Source organism: Pseudonaja textilis, chromosome 2, assembly GCF_049901715.1.
Source record: "Pseudonaja textilis isolate UNSWEBS1 chromosome 2, rPseTex1.2, whole genome shotgun sequence".
Lineage (NCBI taxonomy): Eukaryota > Metazoa > Chordata > Lepidosauria > Squamata > Elapidae > Pseudonaja > Pseudonaja textilis.
The window spans coordinates 211,606,869-211,617,593 of NC_141991.1; the positions used below are offsets into that span (position 1 = coordinate 211,606,869).

The following is a 10,725-nucleotide window of genomic DNA, read 5'->3' on the forward strand; positions in this document are numbered from 1 at the left end:
AAATATAGCACTGCAACATGAACATTTTTTTATAAAGTAGCACATCATTTTTAAGCAAGTTACCTCTTAAATCCCTGTAAGTCCTTACAGGAACAGGGATTTAAAATTGATCAGTGGTTATATATACAAATCCATAGTAGATACAAACAAGATATCAAAGAGTTTGGAATCTATAGCAAATTACAACACTTAGATAAAATCTTATTAGGATCAAATAAAAAGAATATCTCTAAATTTTATAAATATTTATTGGAGGTAGAATTAGAGCAAGAGATAGTGAAAGGGAACATGATAATGTGGAGTAGGAATATTGGAAGAAGCATTACATTAACAGAATGGGAAAAGATCTGGAATAGAATCATTAAGATTACGAAATCTGCGGCGTACAAAGAAAATATGTATAAAATGTTATATAGATGGCACTTACCCCCTTCGAGGTTAGCAAAAATGAACCCAAACTCTAGTCCAAAATGTTGGAAATGTAAAAACATAGAGGGAACCTACTTTCATATGTGGTGGACCTGTAAAGAAGCCCAGAAATACTGGCAAAAAATTAGAAAATGGCTGGAGGAGATAACCAAAGAACAAATTGAATACAAACCAGAGTTCTTCCTACTAGGGATCTCTGATAAACATTTTTCTAAAAAGACGAAATATATAATAATTCATATTCTAACTGCGGCCAGATTAGCATTTGCCCAGTGCTGGAAATCATCCTGTTTACCTACAGATCAATTGGTCATTCAGAAAATATGTGACTGCGCAGAAATGGACAATTTAACCATAGCTCTTAAAAATAAAGAGTCTTCAGCATTTGATAATAATTGGAATGCGTGGTATAATTGGTTATATCAGAGATAAACTGTTCAATGAGCATAAATAAGCATAAATAACCATAAATAGTGATAAGATGTGTATATTTAAAGTAAGGTAGGAGAATTGGATCTTGTAGACTGTCAAAAAGAATATCTGTCTGGTTTTAACGTATTTTCTTTTTTCTTCCGTCTCTTTGTTTTTTTCTCTCTTTTATACTTCTTTTTCTCCTTTTCGGATTCATAAGACCGGCTTTTTTTCCTCTCTCTTTCTCTTCTTTCTTTCTCCTTTTTCTCTCTCTGTTTCTTATGTAATGTTGTTATGTTATTTTTTTAATTGTAAATTCAATAAAATTTATATATAAAATTAAATCCCTGTAAGTCCTATCTTCCTTGAAATTTAGTATGTGGAGTATTGCCTGGCTGTACACACAAACCAATGATTATCAACCTTAAGTTCACATATGAGACTAATAAGAATGTTCAGAACTATTTATCAACGTATTTTTTCAGTCTTCATGGGACAGTGCAATTTTCACCAAGTCAAGCGGATTTGTACATATTGTTCCCTTCTTTGTGCCATCATCATAACATTTATTATTTTTGGAGCATCCTCTCGGTGGCCTTCTTAAATTTATACAACAATCCTCAACAATTGATCTTAATTAGTAATTGTGTTATCTCTGTATTCCAAGTACACTATTCAATCTCCAATCTTTGGTAGTCTATTATCTGGATGACACAGAATCATAATTCATTTTGCTATGCTGCATAGTAGGTTCAATTAAATAAATAAAACTGTAAATATTGGCAAACCATTAATGACATATCACATACATTAATTTATGATCAAACACAGTCATATAGTAACAGACATTATTTGTAATATTAAAAAGCATCTTTTTTAAAAAATCAATGATAATTGCACAGCAGGTTAAATAAAAGCCTCCAAGTTAAATAACCTATATATAATCCCTGATAAAAAGTTCAAACTTCTAAACTATTATAGCAATATCTCTTACCAAGACATTTAGTGATAAAATCCCTCTACTACCTTTATTCCTGGAACTATATGGTAACTGAATCATATTTTCCCGACTGGAAGGGAAGGAATTCCCCATATCGTAATAAAGGGTTGAAGAATGTGTCTGCTGATTGAAAAGTCCTGTTCAACCTCAATATTGTCAGGAATAATTTATTTATCAATACATACACATTTTACATTGTTATGATTCATTGTGTGCCGTCAAGTCAGTAGTGAGTCTTAGCAATTGCATAGATAGATACATTTATTTAGGTTAGTATATTACTTAGACACAAGCTCTTACAATAATGGCCCAAACCATCAAATGCTTTTGCTGAAAAATACAAGGAAAGTTAATTTTGCTTATGTGGATAAATCTCTTGGAATGTCCAAGTCAGACAAACAGCTTACTTAGAATCTTTATTCCAGATCAGCTAAGTTATGCATAGAGCTTAAGCCCAGGGAGTTTATAAGAGAAGATTTAGCAAAGGCACCACATTCAATTTTAAATAGAACAGATTTACAATTTTCTGTTATTTGTCACTGTAGGTAGATAAATAATATAAATTCAAGAGTATAATCTATGACTGCTTGGTTTTTAGAATCAGCACCTAGAGATAGTCCTTGACTTATGACCATAATTGAACCCAACCTTTCTGTTACTGACATATTTTAAGTGAGTTTTACCCCATTTTATGATCCTTCTTGCCACAGTTGTTAAGTGAATCACTGTAGTTGTTACTAACATAGTTGTTAAGTCAGTCTGGTTTCCCCATTGACTTAGATTCAGAAGGTTACAAAAAAGTTGATCACATGATCCAGGGGACCCTGCAACCATAATAAATATGAATCAGTTGCCAAGCATCTGAGTTTTGATTATGTGACCATGAGGATGCTGCAACAATCATAAATGTGAACAAAAGGTCATAAGTCACATTTTCCAGTGCAATTGTAACTTCAAAGAATAGACTAAAACAGAACAGAACAAAATAGAATAGAATTCCTTTATTGGTCAAGTGTGATTGGACACACAAGGAATTTGTCTTGGTGCAAATTCTCTCAATGTACATAAAAGAAAAGATACATTCATCAAGAGACAAGAATCATAAGATACGCTACTTAATAATAGTCATAGGGTACAATAAGCAATCAAATCATACTAGGAAACACTCAATATAAATTTTAAGGATACAGGCAACAAGGTTACAGTCATAGAGTCATAACTGGAAAGATGGGTAAAAGGAAGGATGGAAGGATTAATAGTAATAGTAAGGCAGACTTAGTAAATAGCTTGACTGTGTTGAGGGAATTATTTGTTTAGCAGAATGATGGAAAAAACTGTCCTTGTGTCTAGTTGTTCTGGGGTGCAGTGCTCTATAGCATCATTTTGAGGGAAGGAGTTGAAACAGAGTTTATGTCCGGGATGTGAGGGATCTGTAAATATTTTCACAGCCCTCTTTTTGACTCGTGCAGTATACAGGTTCTCGATTGAAGGCAGGTTGATAGTAATTGTTTTTTCTGCAGTCCTAATTATCCTCTGAAGTCTGTGTCTGTCCGGTTGGGTTGCAGAACCAAACCAGACCGTTATAGAGGTGCAGATGACAGACTCAATAATTCTCTGTAGAACTGTATCAGCAGCTCCTTGGGCAGTTTGAGCTTTCTGAGTTGGTGCAGAAAGAACATTCTTTGTTGTGCTTTTTTGATGACATTTTTGATGTTAGGTGTTCATTTTAGGTTTTGTCACTAAAAGAACTGTTGTAAGTCAAGGACTAACTATATTCAGTTTTCAATGCTGTATTGTTACATTTAAGGCCAAAATGGACAAGATCAGAGCCAAAAACAGTAGGGTGAAAGAGAAATACCCCTACTTGAACAGCCATTTCCTTTGGAAGGCTCATAAGCATGCTTTAAACCTTGTGATTTTTATGAATATATCCATGCGTAGATAATTGTTTTGTCTGATCCAATAGTGAAGAATAGCAGTTATGCATGAAGGAAAAAAAAAATCAAAGATAGCCTTTGAAGTAGCCATACAAGCCTTCCAAAGGAAGTTGCTTGGAGCAGGTGTACTTCCTAGCCCAATTTTCAAAACAAACCATTCAAGTATTTTTCATAGCTACAGAAAAATTAAAATATTTGTTAAAAAAAAAAAACTTTCTCACATGCATGCAAATCCTATTAGGTTAATTTCTTTTTAATGCTGCAATGAAAGCTCCCAATGAAGCCTTGATTTAGTTTCTGAAACAAAATGCAACTTATTAAACAGATGTATGCATCATGAATGTATTTTTATTCAAGCTATGTAGAGACCTATTCTGCTGTTCCACTGTTGCATTCAAATTGCCATTTTCTATAGACCCATTCACAATGTGACTTCTTTGATGTGTCATATGTAGAGTTCATTCCATATTTGTAAAGCAGATGTGAGGAACTTATTTCTATCCAAGTTTTGTGTTTTAATTGAAGCAGGATAAATCCAATCAAATATTCCCAGGACTGTAAGCCAACATAACCAAAAGTAAAGGATCATCAGAGTTACAGTTCAACAACCTAAGGGAGACCATATCGCTATCATCTTCAGGCTAAAGTGGACAATTTGTGAATTTTGGGCTCCCAAGGAAAGACCACCAACTTAGCTTTATTTGATGTTAAGAGATAGAAAATTTGGCTTATCAGTGTTGTTTTCACTCCCACTTTTTGAGAGGAAAGCAAAATAAATGAATAACATAAAGTAATAATATATAAAAATACAAAACACTTGACATTTAGAATTTTTGTTTGTTATTTGTTTATTCCCCAGTAATATGTAGATTGTGCTGTGATTACATACTGAAGGAAAAGAAGAATGTTGGATGTTGTTCCTTAAGATGAAGAAATAACTATGCTCTGAAATGTCCTATTTCTTTTTCAGCATCTGCAATCCCTGATAATGGAAGAAGAGCCTGTTTAAAGCTGAAAGTCTTTGTACGGCCTGCAAGTAAGTGCTTTATGCCTTGCTTTAGAGGGTGGCTTTACTTAGCGCATGCATTGGTTCAGTAAACATCAGTATAAACTTCTTTTAACTTTTAAAATCCTATGTGGTATCTCTTCTTTTCAGCATCACTTGTTTTTGTTTTTGCCATATCTTTTAATCATTTTTCACAAAGCAGTTTTCTTATTTGTTTTCCATATGCATAAGTTGCTAACTTGTTGTTTCTTAAATTGTGGTACCAAAAAGAAAACTACTGTGGTGTTTTGAAGCAGGCCACAGTTAAGTTATAAATATATGCCTATAATAGAAATAGAAATCAGACATGAAGACAGCAGCAAAAGAAAAAAAAAGGAAAATGGGGATTTTAAGGGTGTCTCACTAACCTATTTGGCTGTTATCTCTATTTTTGTTATAGACAACTGTATGAAAACTATAGGTGTTCATGATCGTGTTTTCGATGTTAACGACAAAGTAGAAAATTCATTAGAACCAGCAGGTTAGTATGCTTAGAGACTCTCTTTTAACAAATGCCTCTCTCTGTGGAGCTCTTGTGTCTTTTTCTTTTTCTTTGCATGGTTTGCACGGTAAAATTATTCTGCTTTTACTCATTTCTTGCAGCACTAATATTGCTTATAGTATATCTAATTTGCTAATGCTAGAATTCTCTTTTATGGTGTTGCAAAAAAGTATGCTTTTTTCATGACAATCTGCTTATTCAAACATGGCACCTCATTTGAAAACATAGTTATCCTAATCCCATTCCCACCCCATTTTTTGGTGTTTCTATTCAAGAATATGTAAGGGGGAAAAATGGGATGTATACCTAAAACACACACACGCATATATATGTTTTCCATGAGAATTTAAATGTAATTTATCTAGTTGCTACCCTGCCTCAATATATAGATGCATTTTTGACAGAATTTTACAATGTCCTAAAATATATGCACTGTATTTTACAGTAATATGTAATAAGTAATTATGAATAATATAAAATTGATTTCAGGTTAAAAGATGGACAATTGTATATGGTAATATTTTTGGCACATTTATGTTAATAGTGTATTATAGATACAATACGTATTATTAAATAAGAGCAAGTGAAGCTGATCTCAATGAAGATTTATTTGTGTGCCTTCTGGTTCTGTTTTAAAAATAAAAATATTGTAAAAATTTAGTTAAATACGAAATTGTCTGCATATTTCTCTGGACATTGTGCTGCTTTAAACATTCTCTTTACATCAAGGTCATGTTCTCCATTTCTCCCCAGTCTTCCTACTGGGGAGAAAATCAATTTCTTGATTTCTGAGTGTCCTGTTCTAGAGCTACTTGAGGCCTACAGAGGAAGTCAAACAAGGTTAAGGCAGAGGTTCTCAGATGAAGGAAGCTGAAGGGACAGCAGGCAAACAAAAGTCCCTCTGATGAAGAGAGAAGCTGACAAAGAGTGAATCCAAGGCAGAGACCCTCTGGCAAAGAGAAATGACAGAAATTCAGAACCTAAGATAACTCCCAAAAAAGAGTAGGAGGAAGTTTTCAAAGGAATACTCTAAAGCAGGGGTCTCAAACTCAATTTACCTGGGGGCCGCTGGAGGCAGAGTCTGGGTGAGGCTGGGCCGCATAAGGGATTCCACAAAAAAATGTTGTTAAAAAATATTCTCAAATGTCATCAACAGTTAATGATTTCTCCAATACATGAACTGTCCTGAACACATGAATGGAACATTGAATGAAGATCATGAACAATTCCTCAGAACATGGCTTCTCCAGCTTACTCCTTGCTGCCAGAGACTTGACAACGCTTCCTCTCACATATCTGAGCCACATTTGGCTTGAGAGAGGAGGCACTTGAGACCCTCAGTATGGCTTGAAGATGATCATCAGTAAGTCTGGACCTGTACTTGGACTTGTTAAAGTTCAGGGTGGAGAAGAAGCCATGACGAGGAACGGCGGGCGGGACTTCCTTCAGAGGTCCATTCCCCCTGCGGGCCGCACTAATATTATACTTTCATATCATGGTGGGGGCCACAGGATATCGTCCTGTGGGCCACAATTGGCCCGCAGGCCGCGAGTTTGAGACCCCTGCTCTAAAGTTTGTTATATGATCAAATAGCCGGAGCCTTCATTTTACATATTGAAAGATGTATGTTCAGGGAATTGTGATGCTCATATTCCTGAAAGAGACATTCCTGGTGTCTAAACTGAATGTTTCCAACATCAAGATATTTTTTCTTAATCATGTACTATAAGCTGTATATGTTTTTAAGGTTAGATATTGTTTTATGTTACAGTTTTGATATATAAACAACTGTGAAACTTTTAGAAATAATTATGACAATTTGGATGCATTTGCTCATAAATATAGAAATGAATTTGGTTTAGGAGAGGGAACACAGCGACTTTACAATTAAGTTCACTGTCTCTTGATAGTTATAAATCTTAATCAAAACCTCTCATAGATAACATTTTAATTTTTCTAGGTAAGCATTTTCCTACTTTACAAGTTAGGCGCTATGGAAAACTGATTTATACTGAAAAAGACCATCTGGATTTTTGTTCTTACTTCTAAGCATTCTTCTTAAGCATTCTCCAAGAGAGAAATGGAGATACTCTGTACCACTATTTGTCAAAAAACATAATAAGATATTCTGCATAATTCCTACTTGTGGCCATCTCGCCATCACTGAATATCTTTATTATGTGGTTTTTGCTGCTTTCTTAAATGATGTGTCATCTGTTTAAATATGGTATAATTTCAGAGTTTATGTTATTGTCTACTGATAGGCAGCTACAGCAGCTTTTCATCTCTCTGCTTAATTGCTTTCACTTTCCCATTTTTCTAACAAAAGCATAATATTCTATATTTTAAGAAAACAATATGCATTGATATAATTGTTCTCTTAAACAAGATCTCTGATCAAGTCAGTCTTCCTACAACCCTGTTCTCTTTCCTACAACTCTCTTTGTTTAAAATTGTATGTAGCCAGATTTTACTGGCAGAAATTTTGGAATTGTTTTGTAACTGGTAAATCATCATTTGGACATTTGTTGATTTTCTGTATACAAACTACACAAAACAAATAAAAATCTAAAACTAATTGAGAGAACGATGTCCAACATTTCAACCAGTGTTCCTTCTAGATTCATTAAGTTTTTTTAAAGTGCAACACATAGTATTTGACCAAGGAACTATTAAAAAGCTTTAAAATAATGTGTGTGTATGTGTGTGTTGTCTTTATCTTTGGAGGAAAAAAATACAAATTGTGCTTTCTGTTTGAACAGATGATACGGTACATGAATCAGCTGAGCCATCCCGTGGTGAGAATGCTGCTCAGACCTTAAGGATATCCAGTCAGCCTTTTACAACTCTACTGTTCCTTCTAGCAATGCTTTTGACGTTATAGCACATATTCCAGCAAGCTGCCACCATCAACTTCAGGATCTCAGAACATCAAAGATCCACTTAACTGCTCATCCCAACAACGGGACTTTGTATTGGTTTGCAGATGTTGGTTTGTTCTCCTTTCCCCATCTTCTCCCTTTCTCTCCTCTGCAACCTGAACTTTGAGCAAAAATTGAAGAGGAATTAACTAGACCTCTTCCTACTCCCAAGCTTTTCCCTGGCTTTCCTTGATCCCTTCTAAAATGAATGGACTCCAAATGAAAATGCCAAATTTCAATATTGACACTAGTGATTCTTACTTTCCTCTGCAGCCTCTCTTTAAGATACTGCCTAGTTAATTCATTGGGCCATCTGTATATGGAGAAGGAAAAATAATAGGAGATGCAGTTAGTTGAAGAATAAGGAAGTTATTTGAGGAAAAAAACAAGAGAAATTTTTTACTCTTTTCAATAAAATATTTATTTCTCCTTGTTCAGCACTGTAAGACGATCATGCAATGTACTGTGTCACCATGTCAGAACTGGAGGGAAGTTATTAAGAATAAATATATCTCAGTGAACAGGCTCCTCAAAGTAAAGAGATATTATTTGTATGCAACTGCCTTGAAAGGTCCTTGACAGTGGAAGTTATGCTCCATAACAGAAGCTCTGTCATTAGGGGATAAAAACGTGACTACTGACATGCAAGGTCAGGTTTAGGAAACTATGTTGGAGTGATAGTGCCTCTGTTATCGCTCTAGGTGGACAGTGCACACCAGATTACTTTTCTTTTGACTCAGATACCATGGTGCTACAGTGATTTTTGTTCAAATGCAAAAAGGCATTTCTGTACTCTAAGATACCTTTTCTGTGTGAATAAAGTGACCTTTCCCAAGGCTGACTTAGTAGCCAGTAGCCTTGGATCCAGCTCTGGGTAATGATACATACTATGTTGATAACAGCTCAGGGTGGAGTAAACCTGGTGAGTAATACAGAATCCCCAGTGTCCTGGATTTTTCTGCCTCCTTGAAAGTTTGGCAACTCTTGGAGTAAAATGTTGCCAGAAAGGAACCAGGACATTTATCATAGAGGGTGGATGGGTGTTCTGCATGGGAAGAATAGAGTACAGGAAAATTGATTTGAACTGTAGAGTAAAAGTTGAGGCATTGATCTCATCTCTTCTTTTCCAACACAGTTGAAAATTAGTGTAAATGTCTTCATTGGCAGGAGATAATAGACAGACTCCCAAAGGCCTTTAACTATTTTGTTGCTTTTAAAAATCCACTAGAGTAGAAAATACATTATCTAGATATACCTTATGCTGAAAATAATTATATATGCTTGTCCTATTTAAAGATGATAAAATGTGGTAATTTGTGACAAGAATATGGGATGGTGATCGGTTGAAATCAGAAGTGAGTCCTTAGGCAGCTATGATATAGCCTCATAAAACATTTACCAGGAAATGCCTTCTTTATAGTATTCCATTAACTTAGGCAGACCAAATTTAGATTTACTAAATAAGAGAGATCATGAAAACTACTTAGCAAATTTAGTTGTCTCCCAAAATTAGTGAGAACAAAACTTTACAAAAATGAGGTTAGGCTTCACTGAATTTTCACAAGATAGGAAAAAAAGCAGTTTAATACTAAATCATAATGCAAATGGACAGAATTTTGAAATTTCCTCATTGTATTATGAAAAGAAAGCATTTTTTTTAAAAAAAAATTGCAGAATTTCAGAATTCAAAAATAGCATGAATAAAATGGTAAATATAAGGCGCTCTGGGCTTGCCTGATACCACAATGTCTAGGCTGTATTTGAAAGCACAGAGATGTCTGATATAGCACACAAATAAAAAAAAGTTTCATTTCCTCAGAGTACAATCAGTCCCCTCTCTTCAATATGTATTTTGGGTGCATATGTAGGAAGGGATGACCTTGAAAATAGTAATCAAGGCAAAGACAATGTTGCACACGAATTAAGATCCTACAAGTGTAGCCTACCAATTGCAAATATGAGTCACAGTGTTTGTTGTCCTAACAATGGCTATAGCTGTTTTTTCATCGTTCATCTACCAGTAATAAAAGGCTGGACTCACTTGCCTCAATAGCACGCTTTCTAAACCACAGATTGTCACCACAGTGAATTCAAACTTTTGCTTTGCCACGGCGTCACTGCTAATCTAATGAATAAAAGCAACACTGTAATTACAGTTCAGATGCTAATTGCTACACTGCCTCAAATGCAGATTTGTTGGCAGTAGGTTTACAGGACCTTCGGATATATTTGATGGCATCAGGCAATCTTATTAAGCAAGAAATGACCATGATCACAGGACATAGTGAGACATAAGACTTGATTAGTATAAATACTTCTGAACAATGCAGATACTAAACCATCCATTTGTATGTTCCATCTGAAAGCAAATCATAACTCCTTATCAAAGAAATTAGCCATAAGCAAGCCATAGTTTTATTCTATGGTATGTGCAGGCCATGAATTGTATCTACTTGGAACTGATATTTAACAAGGTTTAC

General features: G+C 34.8%; 1 protein-coding gene across 2 annotated transcripts in view; it reads left to right on the forward strand.

Annotated features, from left to right (window-relative positions):
* EFNA5 (ephrin A5) overlaps window positions 1-9,900 on the forward strand; it is a 209,286-nt gene extending 199,386 nt beyond the window's left edge. The window contains exons 3-5 of one of the 2 annotated variants that reach the window (XM_026719668.2): window positions 4,748-4,813; window positions 5,223-5,303; window positions 8,087-9,900. In XM_026719668.2, the coding sequence (XP_026575453.1) occupies window positions 4,748-4,813; window positions 5,223-5,303; window positions 8,087-8,208 (269 nt within the window). In that variant the 3' untranslated portion in view covers window positions 8,209-9,900. The remainder of the gene's footprint in view (window positions 1-4,747; window positions 4,814-5,222; window positions 5,304-8,086) is intronic. The other variant, XM_026719673.2, reaches the window with a different exon arrangement.
* Window positions 9,901-10,725: the final 825 nt, after the last annotated feature.